At 39.2% G+C, this 23,975-nt stretch overlaps 1 protein-coding gene across 1 annotated transcript in view; it reads right to left on the reverse strand.

Annotated features, from left to right (window-relative positions):
* Positions 1 to 1,412: 1,412 nt before the first annotated feature.
* The window catches only part of LOC125231587 (zinc transporter ZIP11), a 132,665-nt gene continuing 110,102 nt past the window's right edge, over positions 1,413 to 23,975 (reverse strand). The window contains exons 6-7 of the mRNA XM_048137045.1: positions 18,373 to 18,531; positions 1,413 to 3,947 (exon numbers count right to left, since the gene is read on the reverse strand). Coding sequence (XP_047993002.1) covers positions 3,869 to 3,947; positions 18,373 to 18,531 — 238 coding nt within the window. The 3' untranslated portion in view covers positions 1,413 to 3,868. The remainder of the gene's footprint in view (positions 3,948 to 18,372; positions 18,532 to 23,975) is intronic.

Here is a 23,975-nt window from a genome sequence, read left to right on the forward strand (position 1 = left end):
CGTCGTCAACTATCTATGTTGCAACGTTAATGTAATTTAAATAAAATTGGGTGGACACACAGAACCATGGGTCACGGAGGTTGAGAATAGAAATACATATTTTCCAGATGGTTCCATCATATCACTATATTTGTTGAAGTGATAATACTTGAGATAGGGGTAAGCTAAACTGGTGTCATCTATACAAAAGTTTGAGTTTAGAGTTCACTACAATATCGGTATTGGGACCGTGCGCGACGACACGCCACGTGACAGGTGACCATTATGGACAATATTGTCGCCGCTGTTAAGCGAGAAGTAAGTAAAAATTGTGAAAAAATTAATGAAATCTTGTGTTATTTTACTATATTAGACAATTTTGGACGACGGTGGTTACAACATTATCGCCAATAACATTAAAATTGTTGTTTTCAGTGAGAAATTAACAAACTGGTGACTAAAACGGGGTTTCGTGCCATCGCTCACGAAATCATTTTCCAACCTAAGACGATGAATAAAGACAAGAAATTGGTGCTAGCTGGGCATTTTCTAGAGATTGAAGACTTTTTTACACCATTTGTACCTATGTGCAATAAAGTATAAATAAATCATTGGCTTTTGAAATGATCAGTTCACTGCTATCCTGTCATTTTCATAGGCTAACTATAGGTATTATAAGTATCATTGCAGGGTACAGGGTTTATTGTAAAATAAAAACAAACTAGCTATAATAACGTTTAATTATAATATACATTACATAAACTTGTTTCATTTACTTGAAAATATTGGAGGTTTACCAGATATCACATCAAATACAATCATGAATGCGATGAAATAAGTTCTCAGGAATTTTATTTAAAATGTGATAAGCCTTCAGTGGATGGACTGCTTCTGCTTCTATTGTTCTCGTGCTCCTTCTTCCCATTGAAACCTCGATATTTACGCATTTTCGTCAATCCGTTTCGATTTGTAAACAGGAGCACAGATGAGGAAACAAATAAAATTATTTCCGAACATAACTGGGATTGGCTTCCACGTCGGCTTTTCTACCTCCAATAAAATTTGCACTATAAATTCACCGTAAATTCAATTCAATACTTGTATCAAATGATTACGCACTTTAAGTAAAACTTCAGAGATTGGACGACACTTTTCTTCTTACGGCAACTATTCACTTAAACGGTGGTTTCGTTTCCACCACGGTCTTGGAAATAGCTAGAATTTAGTCGCTACTTTTCTTGGAGTTATTACAATTCGCCATAACAAATTTTACTGGGCCCGTATTAAATTTATCTCAAAAACGACATGAAAATGTTTACTGCAATATGGATTTGACAGCGCAAGTCAGCGACTAAGATGTCAATTTTGGCCGTAGTGAGCGCTGTGATCGTTTTAGCTACCCCCTCCACCCGCTTTGCACCCTGCCAATTAACTATTGTGGATTTTATGGCAAAAGGACATCAGTAAAAGGCTTTAGCTATAAATAACACTAGCATCTTTTCTTCATTGCACGCAAAGTCGTAACTACTGTTTCCCACTACTGGGCAAAGACCAGATAAAAATTAAAGTTTTAACATTAATTTACTTAAAATAAGTAGGTACATACAATGATTCAATTGGTTAACACGCTGCTGCGTACCGGCACTAAAATATGTATGAGGAAAAGTAATAGTTACCGAATTAAGTAGATATCAGAAGCAGCCATACAAAAATACATACATGGATAATATGGATATCGCCGCATTTCATTTCCTTTTAGCATACTTGTAACTATTCTACCAGGATAATTACCATAATTAGGCAGTTGATTTATGTGTAAAAGGGATAAAAGATTGTTGATCTCATCCTAAATAAGTACCTACTAAAATGTGAATAGGTATCGCACAGTAATATTTGATAAAATTTTAACATGACGTTTTATGAAACTATGTAAGTATTCGATTTTATTAGTGTTTTCCATCTAGTTGACCGAAGCCAAATCCGGTTGATAGTGGAGATAAGTCTACGGTTTAAATCGGGCAATTGCTATTGAGTTCTCTTCCACAATTCTTAACTGATTCTCGTGAAATTTGGTGACCCGGGTTCTATGATTAAATGTTTGGTTGTCAATACAGATTTGGATTTTTCCAGAATGCAATAATTTTCATAAAGCGCCAATAGCGTGGTTAATTGAATCGATGAACTGCATTTACGTCACCTTTTTCGTTTTATAAGCGCATCGCGAGGCAGAGGCTATACCATGAGTCTTTAACGTTCTATAAAACGCTACTCGATAGCATAAGCGTTTAGGTGTATGACGTACCTGAACACTATTCTCTTTCTAAATATGTACCTATAATGTAATTTTCCGTGAAGTTAACGCTATCGAGCAATGTATTCCAAAACGTCAGAAATTCATGGTTCTGAGGCTCAGCTCACAGAGCCACTAGTTACAACAATTTGTTTACACTGTATCGGCGGTCAAATTACTGTGGGAATCACCTATTTAGATTACTCGGAACTAAGTCAGGTCCTGATAGCGTGCAGCGATTCGAATTTCGTGTAAAACCGCAAACTCTGGCATTCTTAAATTTACATTTATTAATTGATATCAATTGTTGGCAGTACCTTAATTAACATTATTTTATCGTACATATTTACAAGGAATATCGTATTGTTGCATTTACATTATGTATTGCGTTAGCCGAAAAACATTAGATCCACGAAGATAATGATTGGTTGACTATGGCAGCTTTGAATACTTTAAGTAGGTAATACATATAAGTAAATAAATTATTATGTGTTAGTGCCTATATAACTTTCTGAATCTACATCTAATAAGATATATTTAATTAAGTATATCCAATTCAAAATGAAACAAAGTGCACGTTTTATTTACGATCATCATGTTTTTCAGACCGTTATTGTCCATTGCAGAGCAATACGACTAAATTCAAGTTATCGTTACTCCTGAAATTTCTGAAATTACTATGTGAAGAACAACCTAGTTGCAAAAATGAGAACACATGCGACAGTGAAGTGTTGACGATGTAACTGAAGATGAGCATAGGATTATAATACCATAAAAAAGTATCACTAACATTTGAACTAATATTTATAAAGCAATGGCCAGATAAACCAACTCACAGGCCCAGTTTATTTGGTACACAGATATTGGGATCCAAGGGCGTCAGCAGGAGGAATTTATAAAGCGCAAAAGAAACTGGCCTCGTAGCTGAATGGCATTTCCACGACGCGAAACGAAAACGAAACGCCGCGAAAGGTAATCTGGCTCTGTCGCGCCAATAAGCAAGAGCGATAGAGATAGATATCTACGAGCGTTTCGTTTCGTGAGCGTTTGTGCATTCGGCTACGCACGCTGAAATAGTAGGTATATTACATACCTGTCCTAGGTAAAGTAAGAAATGTCTTAGATTACTGATATTTATCTCAACGGGAAGTAGGTAGGTGTGTGGCCTCAGATTTTTTATTTATTAACATTATTTTTGATGGAGCCGGAAAAAGACAAATTCGTTTAGTGATGTACGCTGATAATGTCCGCTTTTCATTGCGGCGGGCAGAAAAATTAGGTATGTAACCGTATGCCACATATCACTAACATTTAACAAAGATTTTCTGTTTCTGATATTTCAGGCAGAGAGAAAGCTAAACGAGGGTGAGATATAATATAAGGGTTGGTAACGCGCGAGTACCTCTGGTGTTGTAGGCCTACATAGGCGGTTCCCGCGCTTATCAACAAGGCCGAATGATTGCCAACAACGACAGATCATACCTACATATAAAATGTATATATATCAATTCCATACTTTTTGCTGTAAGTTTCAGTTTGTCTTGCGCTTTACAGTGATCTCGAGCCGTGGTCGCGTTGAGGAGTCGCGGAGGTGGGCCGTTAGCCGAGCCCCACGTCCAGGCACATCATCACCATGAAGCCCGCGATGCAGCCCCACGTCGCCAGCTTGCCGTTGCCTCTGTTCAAAGAAAGAATACAGTTGGATATTTTTTTTAAATTATAAATGGGCTTACTCTTGGCTACAGTCTAGCCAAAGGCAAAGACGTGGCCTACGAAAACAAACAAACGTTTCTTTTGCGATTTTAAAGGGTCCACTGACGGCCAGTTCACACGGCGATATCGGCCTGCCAGTTAAAATAATTAGTGACGACGCCGAATAAGAACATTGCCATCCGGCTAACTGATAGTCAGTGGGTCCCTAAACATGCAGAAGTTACAGTACTGGTCAAATACCCAGTAAATATTATCATACCTATTCTAAAAAAAAAATATTATTCGTAATTTCGTATAGCTTTTTTTGACAAATAAATTCCTCGTGTTTTTCCATAAATCGAGCTTTCATATTACAGAAATATTTAAACAGCTTTTAAATAATATCGGACGATTGAGTTACAGGGATAGCTTCAAAATAAAATATTAGGCTGAAAAATATACAACTAAACAGAAAGGGTTTTGAGGTTTTGTAAAGGGAAATTTATATTTATTATTATAATTATAAATGATAACGAAGAAGAAGAATCTTGAATATTCTGATGGTGAAGTTGAGTAAACTACAAGAATAGCTTCTAGAATATTGATGTCTGATCCTGACACGATCATGTACCGTTTCATTAAAATTATGACACGTTTTTTAAACTTAATACAAGGAATCCACTGATAAAAGACAATTCAAGTGAAGTCACACGAATAGAATTACGCTTGTAGATTTATGGTTAAGGGGCTCATAGTATGTACGCGAAATATACAATGAGGACCGTTATAAAATGTTCGTACAGTCCGAGCCATTGAGAAATAAACGAGCAAACGATATTTGAATACCAACGAGCCAGCAAAATTACGATACGGAAAGCGGCGTTATTCCAGGACGTGCTTTTGACGTGCCGTGCTGATACCGAAAACGAATTGGTTTCGTGTGCCTGCAACTTCTTCAGTACGTTTCGGAATTTAGCCAATTTGACTCGAAAGAAACAAAATGCACCGCAGCGTAGCTATCATATCATCATTTTTGTTGGATAAGCACCTAGTATCTGGCAAATCTGTCAGAGTTCTATTCGGTCACGGTGAAAATGTTTGTCAATTGACCGACTTGGCAGAGGCATCGTGCGCGTTATGAGTGCGATAATGGGGTTGGCAACTGTCAAAAATTTACATATTTATGCGCCATTATAGCATGCCCCCGTCTCAAATTTTGCTCTATGAGGTTGAGCTCAAGGCAGGCAAAAATTCCAGAAAAAACGAGGATTTAATACAACTCTAGGGAGGTGGCGACATCGCCATCTGGATATATGATCGTTGTACATCGATAATATTCAATTGATGCTCAAGTATATAAACTGTTGTGAGACATGCTAAAATAATAATTATAACATAATTTGTACACATATCGTAGCCGTCGTAAACACACAAACTATTAGTGTTTAAAAAAGGAGACTTAGCCTCTCCGAAAAATGTCGCGAGAGAGTGACTAAATATAATATGTGAGTTTTAACCGCAGAATGATATGAATTGATGTTATATTATTAATAATAGACATTTCCGAATAAGGTGCAAGGACGCCGACGGCGCTTGCGGCTCACGCGTCCGGATTTAGAGAAACAATAGTCATTGATAGCCGTCCGGAATCCGATAAGTGGAAATATGGCCGATTGGAATAATTCTTCGTAGTCGCGAGTTTAACGGCTGCTCGACAACCTTTATTGAATTATAAACAATTTCTCTTGACCTTTTATGGTTAATTGGACATTGGTAGTATCACGATACTTATGTTTAACCGGATATTAGGTATTAAACTAAATTAACACAACGAATAAACATAAAGCTTAGTTTTATGATACCAATGACAAGATGTATCTAGTCTAGGTAAAATGACGAAATATGTACTAATAAAGTTACAATTTTATTCGCATAAACCGCTGTAGGAAAAACCTTCAATATAGAATTAAATATTTCAAAAATGATTTTTTTTCCATTATGCTATCCATCTATGGGGTGTTTCGGTTGGGTAAAATTGATAAAAATAATGTACGCATTCGGTGAAAGTAGTTTATATTGAGTCTAAATGGGTACACCCCGGTAAATATGCATGATGATAGGAGGTTAAGTATTTCTGCAATTAATGCAATGGTGTAAGGCCGATAATATATATATGAACAATGCAGCGAGGTGATAATATATACAAACAATCGTGTATCATAATCTCGGTAAAGAAAAATACTTCGCGAATTCGCGAAAATTTTCTGAAACAAATTGTCAAAAATATAATATAAAACAATACGAAAATTATAATTCCACAACAAAAACTTTTTGCATAATGTTTGCAAGAATGTTAAGAAGCAACGTTATAAGAGTTCATGAGAGAAGTTAAGAGTTGTCTAAATCGTTCGTAAACCAGTTTAGCGGGCATTAAAGTACAAACAAGACAAATAACTCAGGCGAGTACGGTCTGCATCCACAGTAGCGGATAAAGCAATGCACCAAAAGTATATCTGCTGTCCCAGACAAATAAATCTCGTAAATCCACGTTCAAACGTATTTTGCAAACCTAATATAGGCGTAGTTTAGTGAAAAAGATGCCTCCTCTAAAAATGCCAAATGCCATTGATATGATTGACTTTTCTTTTTGAAAGAAAATTCAAATTATATTAACAGATTTTAGCGGATTAGATCCTTCTCCTGCATCCAATTGTTATTGGCGTTTACCACACTTGATCCGATTCGCAAGTCACTCTGATGTTTGAGCGCTATGCGTGTATTATAACGACATCACTATAGGAGTGACTTGCGAATCGGATCCAGTGCGACAAGCACTTTAAAGGCATTTCCCTATCAAAATTTTACATATAAAAATAAAATATGTATAATAAATATTGGGGGACAGATCAATCATGCCCCAAACTAAGCAAAGCTTGTACTATGGGTAATAGGCGACGATATACATACTTATATACCTACATAGAAAACATCCATGACTCAGGTACAAATATCTGTTTTCATCACACAAACAAACGCCCTTACCGGGATTCGAACTCAGGACCGCGGCTTAGCAGGCAGGGTCACTACCAACTAGGTACGCCAGACCTGTCGTCGTGGAGAATTTTGAACGTCAGAAGGTGAAGATATATGTGTCGTGCTTCAGGCCGTCGCGATTATTTAAACGAAAATTAATTTACGGAGTCCCGCGAAGTCCCCTTCATTGCCGTCGATCAAAAGGGATTTACTGAATGGTTGGTGCTGACTGTACGTCAACATAACGCGAATGACGTTGCGCCCCATTAAGTTTAAGCATAACGCTAGCAGAAACTGTTTCTCCGTAGTTTTGGGTATTGGATAATATTCCGATCAACAAAGGTTTGAATAATTAATTACAAACGTTTTTGTACATAAAATTGTTTATAAACGCTTTCACCTTTTATCTAGTGGAAAGTTATGTCAAGGTTCAATTTGATAATAGATATTCAGTCATTTAAATTAACACAAACTGCAAAATGAAAATATGTACGCCGAGTTTTCACCATTTTGCAAGATTCTAATGTATGTAGCATCCGGGCCATAAAAAACAATGTCACTTTGTTCATAGTACATATTAAGCTCAATAGTTTCTACATTACGGAACAACATAATAAACATAGTAGCTACTTGAACTTATTAGACATAATGTCTAGTTCGGTCAGCAGGTCTTCATTTTCATTTGGTTTTTCTGGATACCATATTTTGTACCATCTTTTCGTACCTATATACAGGGTGGGCCAATGATAAATGCATTTTTGAAAATTGAAATAATAGAATTTTTTTGTGGTTTTGAAATAAAAAGTATATTTAGAAAGTATGTCAAATAAATTAATTTTACGTTTTAAAAATTAAATCATCAAGATGTCGTCCGTGGCGGTTGCGGCACTCTTCCAGCCTTGCTTGTAAATTTTGAAAGACTTTCGTCAGAAGTTGCGGAGATATTGCTTGGGTTTCTTGGCGAATGTTCTCCTTTAATTCTGCTGTGGTTGCCGGATTATTTGAGTACACTTTACTTTTCAAGTAACCCCATAAAAAAAGTCAGCTGGTGTTAAGTCAGGGCTCCTGGGAGGCCAAGCAATATCACCCCGAATCCGAACTCAAGTCGAAAACGCCGACGAACAGACACATAAGATCGATTGTTTTCATAAAAAGCTTGAATGCAAAACGCTCGCTGTTCTCCCGTGTAAGACACCGTTTTGAATAAAAATTTACTTTTTTTTCTTTTAAATGACACCATTATTATATGCCAATGTTTTGTAATTTTGACAAAGGAGGTCGAGACAAAAGTGAATTTATCACTGGCCCACCCTGTATTTCCTTTTCAGGGACAATCAGCTTGCTTTGTTCCATTAGGTCATTTTAACATAATTATTACCGGTCTCCATAAAAATAGTGCTTGATATATAGCCAGCACTGTAGTAAAAGTGCATATTTGGTGTAAATCAGGCTAACTTGTAAAATTCCTTCAATTTTGCTAGTGTGAGGGACGATGTAGTCCAAGCCTTCTCGAGTTGAGAGAAGGCTTGTGCCTTAGCTGAAAAGTAGGCCGTATTATTTTTATTTATTATTAAAGGCTTGGAAAAACGATCATAGTTTTGAAATCATAACCATAATAAGACCCATTTATTAGTCAGAATTGTTCGTACACAGTCTAGAGCCGTTATATGACACACTAGCGCAAAAGGCCGCGGCTTCGCTCGCGTCAAATTCGAAAATTGCGAGAAGTGGGGGGATAGAAAAAGACAAAAAGTAGCTTATGTCACTCTCCATCCCTTCAACTATCTCCACTTAAAAAATCACGCCATTGCGTTGCTCCATTTTGCCGTGAAAGACGGACAAACAAACAGACACACACACTTTCCCATTTATAATATTAGTATGGAAGTATGGATTTAAACGTTGTCCGGAACATTTTCTAAATGGCGTTTTTCCGAGCCTTGATCATTTTATGCCGTGGTCCGCATCTCCGTTGACCGGAGTACGCAAAGTTTGTACATCCGCCTTGTATCTTTATATTTACGGGCGCCGGATTCCGATCACGTCCCCCGGGAAACCCCAACAAGACATGATTCGCACCTAAATATAATCTGACATCATGAAAACGCGGCATACCGGCGCACAGTTGAAGCTGACGTGAAATCAAATTGGGTGTTAAGTAACCTTTTTTAAGCGGTGACGGAAGATCATGAATATACCCGAATTCTTAATAGTCAGCACCTATGGTCTTTCCAGAAAGTTTGAGCAGATCGACTTCAGTGTGACTGTATTTTAGTTCAAACTTTGTACCTATATTTAAAAGTTTTAACTCTAATATGTATAATGAACCTCTTATAAAACATAAACGACCCTATATCTCGCGCACCGCATTTATTAGAATTTGATGGCCTGATCGCTAGTTTAGTTACTTTGCACAAACATCGTCATTACCAATGTAATACCGTGTTTACTATTTCTCTATGAACTGCGTGCGTAGCCGAATGCACAAACGCTCACGAAACGCTTACGAAACGAAACGCTCGTAGATATCTATCTCTATCGCTCTTGCGGATTGGCGCGACAGAGCCAGACTACCTTTCGCGGCGCAACTGGCAAAATGGGCAGTTTCATAGTTATTGGTTTTCGAAGTCATTAAATTTGATGATCTGACCGTATTTTGCACGTTTACCCACTCTAAGCGAACCTAAAAGGACTTCACACAATGTTAGTCAAATGGATCTAATCTCGTTATAATCACCAAATGATATGATACATCGCAACTGGGCAAATAGAGAGTTTCATATACTTTTTATTATTATTATTATAAATGGGCTTACTCTTGACCACAGACTAGCCAAAGGACTAGGCAAAGACGTGGCCTACGATGGAGTGAGATCGCCCAGAAGATGCCTGTTCACTCTTGATTTGAAGGTTGCCGGGTTATATGAGCTCGGAAATATAGCCGCCGGCAAGGAATTCCACTCCTTGGCAGTGCGCATAAGAAAAGAAGAAGCAAATCGCTTCGTGCGGATTCGTGGAATATCCACCAAGTAAGGATGGAGACCGGCCGTGCGTCTAAGAGTCCGATGGTAGAATGGGGACGGTGGAATAAGCTCGTGTAGCTCTTGAGCACACTCCCCGAAGTGCAACCTGTAAAACACCGACAGACTAGCGACTTTCCGCCGATGGGCCAAAGACTGTAGCTTGTCCGTCAGCTTCTTGTTCGTTTCAATCAGGCAATATATATTTATTAAAAAAGTACCTAACTGCTAAATTCTAGTGGATAATAAAACTGAATGAATAGAATGTTGGGTCTACTTTTAGTACATGCGGCGTGTTCTATCCCGATTTTAGTGGCGACTCTCGGTTTGACGTTTGTAGAAGTCCATGAAAAGCTTGCTTGAACCTTGAACTAATTTAATTTAATTTTGCATGCCGTTTGTGGCTAAACATGTATTGCTACTCAATAATAACAATGTACCACCTGATGTATACCAGGTTTATGGCAATAAAGTAATTCATTCATTCATTCATTACTTATAGTTCAATTATGCATGTTTACATCTTTCCGTTTTCGCCACAGATAATTACTAGTGGAAACTGTATGACGGCAGACCATTTGTCTGTGGAAAATTATCTTTCTCTTGGCGCTTTTCCGATCGCACCTCAAAGAAACACGAAGTCCGCTAGGTTGTCTATTGGAATTGCGATAATACCTCCTCCTCCTCCTAGCTTTTTGAGGTATAATAGAAATAGCTCAAAAAGTTTTTGACAACGTATTCCTCTGAAATGTATTATTAGGTGCTTTATAAAAACTCTAGAAAATGTCTCCTCTAAAACATTCTAAATTGCGGAAAATTGCTCTAAAACTTTATTAGCATTTGTAAATTTTGTATTAAGGACAGTGCGGGCAAGACCGGCATAGTTTATTTGAAATAAAGTTTGAGTGGATAAAACTCTATAATTAATGTAGTCTGGCGTAATGCGCATGGTCCTATGAGATAGCAAATATTATATTTTACAAAGCTTTTATAATATTTTGGTGAAATAAGGTACTTTTAAGTCATAAAAATCACATTTTATAAGGCTCGGCGGGTTGACCGTTGTCCCGCGATGAGTACAGAAAGACCGTCTAGTGCTTGTTGTCGCGTAATTTCATATGAGACTAGGTTCCAAAATCATGATCATTATTATTATACGTAATAACAGGGCAGAATGTGCTAGATAATTAATAAAATAATGTTAAAATATTGAACATATAAGCATTTTTCTATTTATAAGGCAAGACCGGCATAAGTCCCGTAGATGGGGTTCATAACCTTTTCTTTTCAGGTCCAGATATTGCATAATACTGTTTTTCCAACGAACACCTGCGATACAATTTAGTCACGATATTACAGGCTCATATAAATCCAACTACTTATCTGTTTTTGAAACTTTTTTATTAAGAAAAGGTAATAGGATATTAAGATAAGTGAATTGGTTTGGTAACATTGCTTAGCAATGCTTGGTTTTTCTATAATTACTACCAGAGTTACCACCTACCTGAGCTACCACCCCCGAAAACATATTGACGACACCCATAACGACTTTTTGTCAAAGTGACAGCCAGCAATGTCAATTAACGGTCGGGTAGCCGTAAAATAGTCGGTCAAAAGTGTCAAAACCGTTTTAAAGGGTACCCATACGGTCCCTGTTGGGTAATGCTGATTATAAAAATAATGACCAACAGGAAACCCTACTCTCTTTTGAAATATTTGTCGCCGCATGTTGCACAATCTAAATATACTTAAACAAAAATAATAAAAAACGGTTAGAGCTTACGATAATTCTACCAACTTAAATATGATGATGAATAATGCAGTGTAGGCTTTCTTCTGTTCACCTCTTATCATTCTTCACAACCATGTTACATATATTTTATTTTTACTTAATACTTTCGAATGATTTTAGTAACACCATACGAATCATTATCAAAACTGTATTTCGAAGTTAAAATAAAAAAACGTACCTATATATTGATATTGTTTACACTCGACTTATTTCCAATAAAGCCTAAAAAAGGTTGGCAACTTCTTGTTTATCATATGCCGGTCTTGCCTTTCTCTTTTATGCCGGACTTTCTGACTAGGCACAATTTCTAAGTTACATATTTCAGAACATAAAACTAGAAATTGAGCGCGTTTTGAGTAGAATAATAGTACTAGTCAGAAATAACGGTTATTAAATGACTGCGTTACATACATGATATACAAATATTCCGACTGCTTCTATTTTATTTTATTTTTTTGCGGAACCATGTTGAACTCGATGTTCGAGTTCGAAACGAGAAACAAGTTTATTGTTAATAGTGTTCGTCCCAGGGATATGTATTGATGACCAATGGATTAAGGATGAAAAACTGCTATACCTCCGGAGGTGTGAGAAGCGTAGATATATAAACACAAAAGTTATAGTCAATAGACGGTCTTTCCGGGTAGACGGTCTTCCCCACACTGACCTTATTTCAGTTTTGTTTTTTACAAAGACATAAATATCTGTAGAATGAAAGCACAACCCAACTCGTCGATTTCTATAGGGTCTATGAAAATTATAATTCCGCTTAGACCTCATAATGTACATTTTTTTGGGAAAATTGATAAAATCATTACGTAGCGAGCAGTTTCAGGAGCCTATGAGAGGGTAGCAAGCGGGGGTGAGTGTCCGCGCTGGAGGTAGGTCAGGGAGCTCGGCGCGCCGGATTCCCAGACGGTGACGTCAGCCACAGACAAACTAGAGCGGCGTCACCGGCCCATCCGCGTAATTTCATATATTTATTATTGACAGTGGCGAGACGGTGACAAGCCCACGCTGAAGCTGAAGCGAGGCTGCCGCCCTGCGCGTGCGCGCCACTGCAAATAGAACCGACGCGACGCGCAGACATTGCTTTATATTGGGACTAGCTGCCCGGCGCACTTCGTATCGCCTTATACTTGGAGGCGCAAAACATGGGGAACTTGAACTCACGGCTTCTGGATTGAAACTCCAGGGCTCTACCAACAGCTACCAAAAGCTCATCCCCAGTCATCGATATACTATATGGATCAATGGTACTCCTAGCGACTACTACTGTGAAAATATTACGTCTTAAATAGTTATTGGAATTCCAAGACATATTGGAAATTCCACTCATGGTAGTGATTTTTCCCCCTTAATTTTATTTTAGTCATGTGTTACATTATTTTTGATAAAACAAATTTCGACGATTTCGTAAGCATTTGGGCGAAAACTTAACATTCAATAAAGAAAATTGCAGCAAAGGACCAACTTTCGTGACGGATCACGCGAAAACTATAAGTGCTAGAACCAAAGTGTTAATGAATGATTTGTAGTAAATTTATTAAGGATTACTTCGTTCCTACGCGCTTTTTCTGTATCTTCAACAGTTTTGTCAGAAATCGAGAAAAACCGCATTTTCGGCACTTTAAGGGAGGGTAGAGGGGTGACGCAGAGGGGGGAGGAGTGGGGAGGGTTGATGAAAAATAACTTCAGTCTATAACGTACATATTTCAATTAAAAAAAACCTTCCATTAATTATGCCGTAATTTTAGCTAATTTCCCCCTACTAAAATCACAGCAATAACAGTTGACAACGTCTAACAGATTTTTTTCTGTTATGACAGCTCATTCTCATTCATTTCATTTCAAGCAATATTTTTTAGCCGCATTACCTGGCCGCTACATATTAAGGTGGATGATACACTGGCTCCGGTTGTGCGATGCGAATCGGAGCCAGTGTGACATCCACCTAATCAACTACTTGTTGCACGATTAGAGTGAGATGGAGCAATAGGTAGAGAAGGAGAAACATGTATTGCCTCACTCTATCGCTCTATCTCACTCTAATCGAGCAACCGATCGCCATGTGTGTAGAGATCTTGAGGATTGTGATCGTTTCGGTTTCCTTCGCCTAAGTTTTGCACGGAGCGAATGTAACTATTTATTTGCGATGGTACCGGTTCATCACTACTTTTGTGAAGTATAAAATTAATAGCTGTAACAAACTGTCAGATTTAGTTCGAGTCGGACAGCGGATTTAATTCGCTCCGAACCATATCCGGCCGTCTGTAGAGCACGCGGACCAAATCCGACCGGTCCGGCCCGAACCAAATCTAACCGTCTGTTACAGCTATTAGAGAAAATTTATAAATCTGGCAAGCAATTTGACAATGACAACTTCATAGACTACTTAAAATAGCTGTAACAGACGTGTGCGTTCCGATTTAGTATTATTTCTTATTTCTTTAACGGAATAATTACTAATTTTCACATTATTTTGCCATTCCTTATTTCTGTAACGGAATACTTAATTACTAATTTTCACATTATTTTGCCAAGATAAATTAATAAAATCACAATGCGTTTGGAACGCATCCGTCATTAATGTAAGTTTGGAACGCACCTGTCATTAACGTCACGTCATTGTCAAGTTGTCAGGTAGGAACAATTTGTATGGGAAAAAAGAATCACTGTTTTCTAATTATCATCACAATATTTACGTGTTTTTACACTGCCTAAACCTTCTGCGGTCTAATACAAACATTTCAATACCAAAATTACGTAAATCGGTCCAGCCGTTCTCGAGTTTATAGGTAACTAACAAACGCATTTCATTTTTATATATATAGATTATGGTTGACATTTCATTGAAATAACTAACTGGAAATTATTGTGGCTTTGTTGATGTTTGGGTGGAATGTCTGGCGGGAATAGGTTGATAAGTCGAGATACAGACTTGCGTGTAACTATGAAATTGTGTTTTAAATGAACTTTTTGCTTTTAACTAATAAAATTGAGATTAATCGTCATTTCATCCTGGTGTTGTCTTAACAAGCTTGCTTTTGGAAGCCTGGGGTTGACTTGGCATTAAAACTTTTTAGTGTTTTAGAGACATCTACGTAACCAAGAGAATAAGAACGGGAGCACTTACACATATTGCATTTACTTATATGTTAAATATACATGCAGACACATACAAGTACTAAGTATTAGTAAAAAGCTTTCTCGCCGTCCGACCTTTGTCGTATGTGACCCGCTTTACATAATGTTCGACAGGCGGTCAGGTTCCGGAACATTGTCCACAAACTGTCGACTCCGCTCCGCGGCAGGCGCCATTGCATTCCAAGCCGATAAGAACGAGAGATAACTGCTTACCTAGTCAACATCACAATCGCCTACGCTTCGTTATCGTTTCGCAGCTAGCTCTCCCTATCGCTCTTCTGTGGTGCGACAGAGACAGACTGCGTTTCGATCGCCACTTAGCGTCAACGTTTGTCACTTCAGCAAGGCCTGCTGTTTGTACTCAAACATTTCGAGTGTTTTATCAAATCGTGTGCAGCCGAGAGTTGACACGCATGGGAACGAGTACGAGATTCTTCTTATGCTGAAACTTTAAATATTTTGCTTCCAGATAAAATTATCTGTTACCGTTAGGAACGGAGATAACAATTTTATTATTTGTTTCGGGGTATTAAAAATGGGAACGTCGGACATATTGAGTCTCACGCCCTGAAAATGGGGGTAGGTCAACTAAGTTCAGATAAGTATAAAAAAAAAACCCAGAAGACTGCTTGTGCTCTATACCTACTTATGTAGAGAAAAACCGGCCAAGAGCGTGTCGGGCCACGCTCAGTGTAGGGTTCCGTAGTTTTCCGTATTTTTCTCAAAAGCTACTGAACCTATCAAGTTCAAAACAATTTTCCTAGAAAGTCTTTATAAAGTTCTACTTTTGTGATTTTTTTCATATTTTTTAAACTTATGGTTCAAAAGTTAGAGGGGGGGGACGCACTTTTTTTCCTTTAGGAGCGATTATTTCCGAAAATATTAATATTATCAAAAAACGATCTTAGTAAACCCTTATTCATTTTTAATTACCTATCCAACAATATATCACACGTTGGGGTTGGAATGAAAAAAAATATCAGCCCCCACTTTACATGTAGGGGGGGTACCCTAATAAAACATTTTTTTCCATTTTTTATTTTTGCACTTTGTTGGCGTGATTGATATACATATTGGTACCAAATTTCAACTGTCTAGTGCGAACGGTTACTGAGATTATCCGCGGACGGACGGACGGACGGACGGACGGACGGACGGACGGACGGACAGACAGACATGGCGAAACTATAAGGGTTCCTAGTTGACTACGGAACCCTAAAAATGAGGTAAAAGCTTCTTGAATTCGGACTCGTTCGGTACTTCTGTAGCTGTAGCCTGAACCAGCATAAGATGGATGGATTGGAAAAGATGTTTAAAATTTGGGGATTTGAAAGAAATCTCCTGCTACCCAATAAATTAGAATACAAGACAGGCCATAAAGTCCTGAAAAACTGAAATAACGTTTGATGTTATCAGCAGGAGCTGGGTTGAGTTGAGTGGGTGCCGGGCGTGTGGCCGCAGCCTAGCCGCCGCGTCGGCCAGGGTGTGAGACGGCGCGCCGCTATTTCCGTCGGGGTATTTGCGTGCCATTCCGTCGCCACAACACCACCGCTGCACTATTGTCTCCTCTAATACGAAAATTGCTCTTTAACAAGCTCCGCTACGCTCAATTAATATGAAGAAAAGCCGAGGAAATTTCAGTTGACACGACTAAAGCGGAGTGTCAGACGTAAGCTACCGTATAATAAGCTTCCCGTGCGGCATCTAGGAGCACCTTTGTTTATTTATGATAAACAATCATCATGTTTTATAACAATGTTGATCGGGCTAAGTGATGCGCGCGCGTGCTTCGCGTAGGCGTGTCAGGTGGTCGCACACGCATCTACACTCTCTCTAATTAATTTAGCTTTACACGCGGTACACTTTAATCGTAATTGATAAAGATAAACAAGGTGTTCCTTGCACATTGCTATATTTATATGGTAATCGGTCGGCTTAGCTTTTGTCTACACATCTGTCCTTCGGCGAGTGAAGATAACAAATAAGTACGTTAGGAAGCGGATATGACAATGCGAATCCTGAGCTGGTAGCGAGGATACGTCAACAATTAGTCAATCAGGGTGTACTGGTATCGAGGGGCCGGGACCGGTCGCGCACAATGCTCGAGATGGACAATAACCGTCGGCAAGGGAAGTGTAGCCAAGTCGCGGGACCCGCGGGCTTCACACGCTAACGAACTGCGACGTTGTCGATTCCGATATGTCGAATATGGAACAATTCCTTTCTTGATCGTTCGCGACCCTCGTCAATCCAATTATGACAGCAGCCGAAGGCGGCCAGTCACAACGTCTGTAACCAATACAGCTTATTGTTCTTTGAAGTCACATAGACAAGCTAGAACGTTATACTTCGATCAGTTAACAGAATTCTCCACAAAGTCTGAAACAGCAGCTAGAAACCCGAAATGAACAGTTAAAGAAATAATACAGATACTTATGTATGCAATGTGTCTAATGGTATTCCCAATCACGAAGCAAAACAAAATTAAAGGTAACTCGTGTCAGTCTAAAACTTCGATGAATAAGATAAGTATCTCATTGGGTGAATCGGGCGTTTGGAGACGATGAGTACCAGCGTTGACACTGTGAAACTAACCACTTGTGAGTCTTATTACAAGTTGACAAGGTGTTCCGGGCAACTTTGCATGTCGTCGTTTGATCACGAGAGCAATAAAGGGTAACGTTATCGGCACCGGAACCGGGATTAAGGGCCGGGCCGTCTGCGAGGGGCACAGTGGGCACACAAAGATCGTCCTTAAGCTTTGTGGGTCAATCCCAAGGACACCGCTATTAGTACACCGTCTTGTCTCTTGTATATGTAAGCTGTCCCAATTAGGAATTAATTTCTGTATAATCGAGTATTTACGTAATACGAATATAGTTCAGCCAATTTCTTTTGATTACGCACGAAGCTTTTGTTTGTTAAGAATTTAAGTTACAGCATAATTAAATAATAATTTTCGAGAGTCTCGCCATAAGGCTCCCTTTTACACCTTATTGGTATCTACGGAACCCTATTAAAACTACGGTTACGGCAAAAGTGAGCTAAACTTACCTTTACGACCCTTGCCTTTACTTTGTTTTGAAGGTATTGAACCAACCTAATTTGAAGTCTTAAGTATGCGTATGGAAATTCACCATGAGGAAAAGCTTAGTTGTTTCGTAATAGGTCCATATACATAATGTTCATACTAGTGTTGGTGTCCTCAAACGCTTGAAAAAATAAGTGGGTATTTATTAGCTATGATACAGTGAACTTAAAGGATCGTTATTAGGAAAAGTCGCGTTCCTTCAAAACCAGTACCTATCATGTAAAACTTCTTTCGTACGCAACATCCTCCTCCTGCGTGACGTTGATGTATCTGTAAACCTGTGGTTGATGCAACTACCCTTAGTGTAGGTATGTGAAGCAGTACTCACGAGGCGTTGGCTTCAGGGATGATGTCGTCGGCGACGACGTATATCATGGCGCCGGCGGCGAAGGCCAGCGCGTAGGGCAGCGCGGGCTCGGCCGCCGCCACCGCCACCGCGCCCAGCACGCCGAACACAGGCTCCACCATGCCGGACAGCTGGCCGTACCTGAACAATATACATACAACATTCATTTAGAAATTAGTGAGTTTCTCCAGAAACTTCCTGAACCGCACAGCTAATCTATGGAATGAATTTCCGACAGCAAGGTCGTATCGGTCCGGAACCGATACGACCTTCAAACTTTCAAGGAAAGAGCGTACACCCATCTTAAAGGCCGGCAACGCACCTCCAACACTTCTGGTATTTCGGGTATTCATGGGCGGCAGTGATCGGTTACCATCAGGCGACCTGTCTGCTCGTTTGCCTCCAATTTCATAAAAAAAGAAGATTTTTCTAGAAGAACGCCGGTGGTGTAGCGGTAAGAGCACGCAACCGACTTTGAATCCGGCGCTCGGGGTCTCAAACTCCAGCTGACCGATGAGTTTTTCGGATATATTTTTTATGTTCGCCGTTTGGTGAAGGATATCATCGCGGAAAAACTTGTATAAACCCGTGATCAAATTCAAAGGTGTATGTGAAGTCCCCACGCCGCATGAAACTAGGATTATTTTAGTTCAAACCCTCTCGTTGTGTAATACAGAAGTGGAACGTATATAGGCTGATTTATCATAATTATATTTATTAGATTTCTCAATAATTAATTACACAAAGGAGGACCCTAATATAATAGACCGTAAAGCTCCTAGCGGGCGATTTTAATTTGAGACGATCGATACTGGTACTCGCAAATATCTAAAGCTCGCTTCACAACATGGAAGCATGACGTGGAACAACAACGACAAAGAAAAAGTAGTATTCTTTTTTTTATTCTGTGTTTTGTAATTCTAATATTTTCTAATAACTACTACATATTTACGTGTAAGATAATTCACCAAGATTGTTTGACAAGTACATACTTCGACAAAACAAAACATGCAAAAGTTAATTTACTTATACTTTTTATTCATGTTTAGTGCAGGTAATGAAAACACATTCTAAGAGCATTCGAAAAAGTATATACTTAAATGAAAATGTTTAGTCTCTCACGAATCCAGTTTTCATGAATGACTTATAAAATGTAAAATACCAAAAGATCATTTACGGCATGAAACCGCCTATACTACGTTATGTTCGTATGCGCTTTACGAAGCTTATGTGGGCGTTGCCATTTGTTACCGGGGGCCATAGAATGTTTCATGAACAAGCCTGACCACAGCGCTAATATAGGGGAAGAACATTAAGAACCCAATGTAACAAGATTGACGATTTCAGAAGATTTCACTATAAAGACATGTTTGTTTAGGGCGGCGTCGGCGCGCGTGGTACATAAAAGGGCCCCGTATCCAAAATACTGATCGCGGAGTCAAGTATCAGTGTGTTGTTAATTTTCACGTATGCGGGGTGGAGGGGTGAGGTGCGGTGCGATGCCGAAAGAGGCCGCTAACGAATTGTTTTGGTGAAAGTGCGGGCCGGTGCCGCGACCACATTCCGACGGACTGGTCGTGGAGCCGCCTCTGTGGGAAACGCCGCCAGGGCCACCCCACACGACGATGCAGCTCATACCTAATCTCCTCTCGAACCAATCATCAGACTTTCCTTTTAACAGACGCGCGACGCGCGGTAGCGACAAGAGCGTTCCCCGAAACTTCAGGCCGATTTTCAGGGAGCTAAACGAATGCATTCCTTCGCTACAAATACGTTCGAACGGAAACAGATAAGATTACAGATTGTTGTTGTTGAATTGTTGATAAGCATACCATCATTATTACATTATCAACCAAAATGAGTTACTGCATAAGGAAATAAAGCTCGAATATTATGACATTGCGGCGAGCCGATACAAAAGGAGAGAATGTCCACGTGAAAGTTTGGAAAGTAGTTGTGTAAGGACACGATAACAAGCGTATGGACAAATTTAATAAGCATTAGGTAACTTTCAGTTAGTGTATGTCTTGCCAAGAGGCAGTGAGGGCAAACGGGTTTACTTAATAACTGCGATGATTATTCCCACGGTTTTCATGAGACGTCAATATATTTTGATTTATTACTTCATTTGTCGACACGCGGTGTATACCTAATTACATGTTTATCTCATATCAAAAGATTAATTATTGAAACGCGCTAGGATGAACAGTTGAAGATGGACGAGTATCCAGTACAGAGTACCCAAGTACAGTTAGTAGACGGTACTAGTCTTAACTATACCCCTGCTGAAATGTTCTCGTGAAAACTCGTCTGCCTGAAATTATCGCGAGCAGTAGTTGCGCCAAGACTCATTTTGCATCCAAGAAAATGCAAAATGATTAGGTATATACGAGCAGATATTGAATAAACATCCTTTGCAACTCTGCTCCAAGCACACATTTATTTTGTGCCAAGTAATATCCATTTTCCAGATGATATGAGAAAGGCATTCTGTAAGTAATGTTTTATGCACATTTTTAACATCTTAATTTAATATCTTACTTGTCGGCGTGGTAAAAAGCTTATGTTTGACGCATGAAAGTTGTTTAGAAAGCATCGCAACAGCAATAATATTTGAAACACTTTCCCTGTGGGAATTTGCGAAACAACAAAAATAAGGGTGGAAACTTGTGTACGCGGAGCCACAAGATACAAAACTAGTGTTAAAAATTGCGACTCGTAGATAACATCGCAATTAAATACTTTGCAAGTGCTTGAGAAACAAAAATAAGGGTAGAAAACTGTGTTCGTTAGGCCAGCGGAGCCACAAGGGCCGGGTAGCCGACCGCGCGACGTGACGCTATGCCCTTACGCTATCGCATGCATAATTCACAAACGGCGAAAGCAGCAATTTGCGACAATATCCAGCGATTCGCAGAACCGTTTGACTGTGAGCCGCCGAGCAGGATGCGTGACACGGATGAATTTGAATAAAACCTTTTACCTAAGTGGTATGTGTTGTTAAATCGTTTGAGATAAGTTATACCTTATTCCAAAGGACATTGTGGACTAGTAAGTTTTTAAGTAAGTAGTAGTAGTAATAGTAACTTTAGTAAACTTTAATTTTATACCAAATAAAATAGGTATCTAAATGATTTATTTATCTGCTCATTCATGTGCTAAGCTAACGCTTATTATATCAGATATCTTCTAACTACCTAGCAGTGGCGGCTGGTGAAAATTTCTGCTAGGCAACACTAAGCAAAAAGAAACCTACCTTAACATTAGGTACTTTACTAAGTAGTAAACTAGTAATTAGTTTTAGGCAAGCCGGTGGGAATCGGCTTGTATGGACCAGCCGCTGCTGCTACCTAGTAACTAGTTTCTAGTACTTTTTTATATTAAAGGAAAAAATGGAAAAATTTACGCTTCCGGCGGGACTTGAACCCGCACCATTTTTGCAATCCGTGCAATGCTCTTACCAATTGAGCTACGGAAGCCACGCCGGACTTCGCAAATCTTTCCATGCCTTTCCCTTTGTACACACGTCTTGGGGTGACGTCTAAAGGTCAGGTCAAGGTGGTTGGGGTGAAGCGTAAATTTTTCCATTTTTTCCTTTAATATAAAAATGTTTAGAATCGTTAGCAGACGTTTCTGCTTAATAAAAAGTTAATTTAGTTTCTAGTAGTCCTTTTTACCGATATTTTTGTGTAAGTACCTTAATCACTATTCAGTAGCCTATCTTGTCCATCTCCCATCGTTCCTTCCCGCCGTATCCTGCCCACTACCCACCGTGCTAATAATTACGTTGAACCAATGAATAGAGACATTAGCTCTGGTCAGCTTCTATCTACATTTACACGCGATCTCGCTTCGACACAGTTGATGGCTCCATTACCCCATCCGTTTGCGTCAACATGAATAAGAAATTATCGCGTTTCGTTATTCTGTGATTTCCAAACTGTTTACGTGCTATCGAGATGATGATCTGACTATCTATATGATATGAGATGATGTCTTTATATACAAAATAAAGATTGGATACTTTTTATAGCTGAGCATTTTCAGAATTTGTTTCCCCCAATTAGCGAAAGTTGTTAACAAAAATTAACTCGCTGTCAGTTTTGTGACGACAATTAAGCATAAAATCTGCCTAAAAATTTACTTTTTTCGCATTCTGAATGTAGATTATCGCTTAAAGTTTATGTAACACAAAAATAATATTTTATTGTAATTATCGTCACAAAACTGACAGTGAGTCAATTTTTAGGGTTCCGTAGTCAACTAGGAACCCTTATAGTTTCGCCATGTCTGTCTGTCCGTCCGTCCGTCCGTCCGTCCGTCCGTGGATAATCTCAGTAACCGTAAGTACTAGAAAGCTGAAATTTGGTACCAATATGTATATCAATCACGCCAACAAAGTGCAAAAATAAAAAATGAAAAAAAAATGTTTTATTATGGTACCCCCCCTACATGTAAAGTGGGGGCTGATATTTTTTTTCATTCCAACCCCAACGTGTGATATATTGTTGGATAGGTATTTAAAAATGAATAAGGGTTTACTAAGATCGTTTTTTGATAATATTAATATTTTTGGAAATAATCGCACCTAAAGGAAAAAAAAGTGCGTCCCCCCCCTCTAACTTTTGAACTATATGTTTAAAAAATATGAAAAAAATCACAAAAGTAGAACTTTATAAAAACTTTCTAGGAAAATTGTTTTGAGCTTGATAGGTTCAGTAGTTTTTGAGAAAAATACGGAAAACTACGGAACCCTACACTGAGCGTGGCCCGACACGCTCTTGGCCGGTTTTTGTTAACAACTTTCTCTAATTGGGGGTCCCAAATTCTAAAAAAATGCCCAGCTGTGTCTTTAATGTTAATATTTAGGTACAGGTAGGTACAGTGATTTGTGGTCTATTTGAGTTTGTGCAAGCATTGGGCAAACATGAGAGCAGTATTTCTGCATAGGTGAAGCCCTCATAACAAAGAATTCTTAGTGGAAAATACGTCTTGTAGAATTGATAGGTATGTACTGTTAGATAGAATAATGTGAACTCTATATGTAAAATGATTATGTAATATACCTACACATAGAGTACCTACATACGTAATAAACCGTTCATACGTTAGCTAATTCGGACGTTGAAGAACAAAGAACCTAGCGAGCGCCTCAGATTATGACGTAGATACGACTTTACTAAATTCTTGATCATAAGTCGTCATCGTTCGAAATTGCAAGCCGATCAAACAGTCTACGAGGGCGTTTGAGAAACTGCGGCGCAATTCACACCGCAAACCGGCCGCGACTGCGCAGATCAGCGCCATCAAGGCTGGCAGCGCCTTCCGCGACCGCTTCTTCGGGGTCCGACGACGCCGGCGTCGTTCTCTCGACTTAATTATTCGACTCCGAAGGCCGATCGCCTGCGGCAGGCAGCGGGCGGTGCGTTGCGACTGGTTGGACGGGTGCGCTGCGCGCAGCGTCCGGAAGAACGCGCAGACAGCGCGCCGCCGACCGATCGCAACGCGCACCAGACTCCGCGGCACCGCAGCGACACCGCATATTGGAATCACGCAACACACAATTTCGAAATAGACGACTTTCT

The sequence above is a fragment of the Leguminivora glycinivorella genome, chromosome 12 (assembly GCF_023078275.1).
Source record: "Leguminivora glycinivorella isolate SPB_JAAS2020 chromosome 12, LegGlyc_1.1, whole genome shotgun sequence".
Lineage (NCBI taxonomy): Eukaryota > Metazoa > Arthropoda > Insecta > Lepidoptera > Tortricidae > Leguminivora > Leguminivora glycinivorella.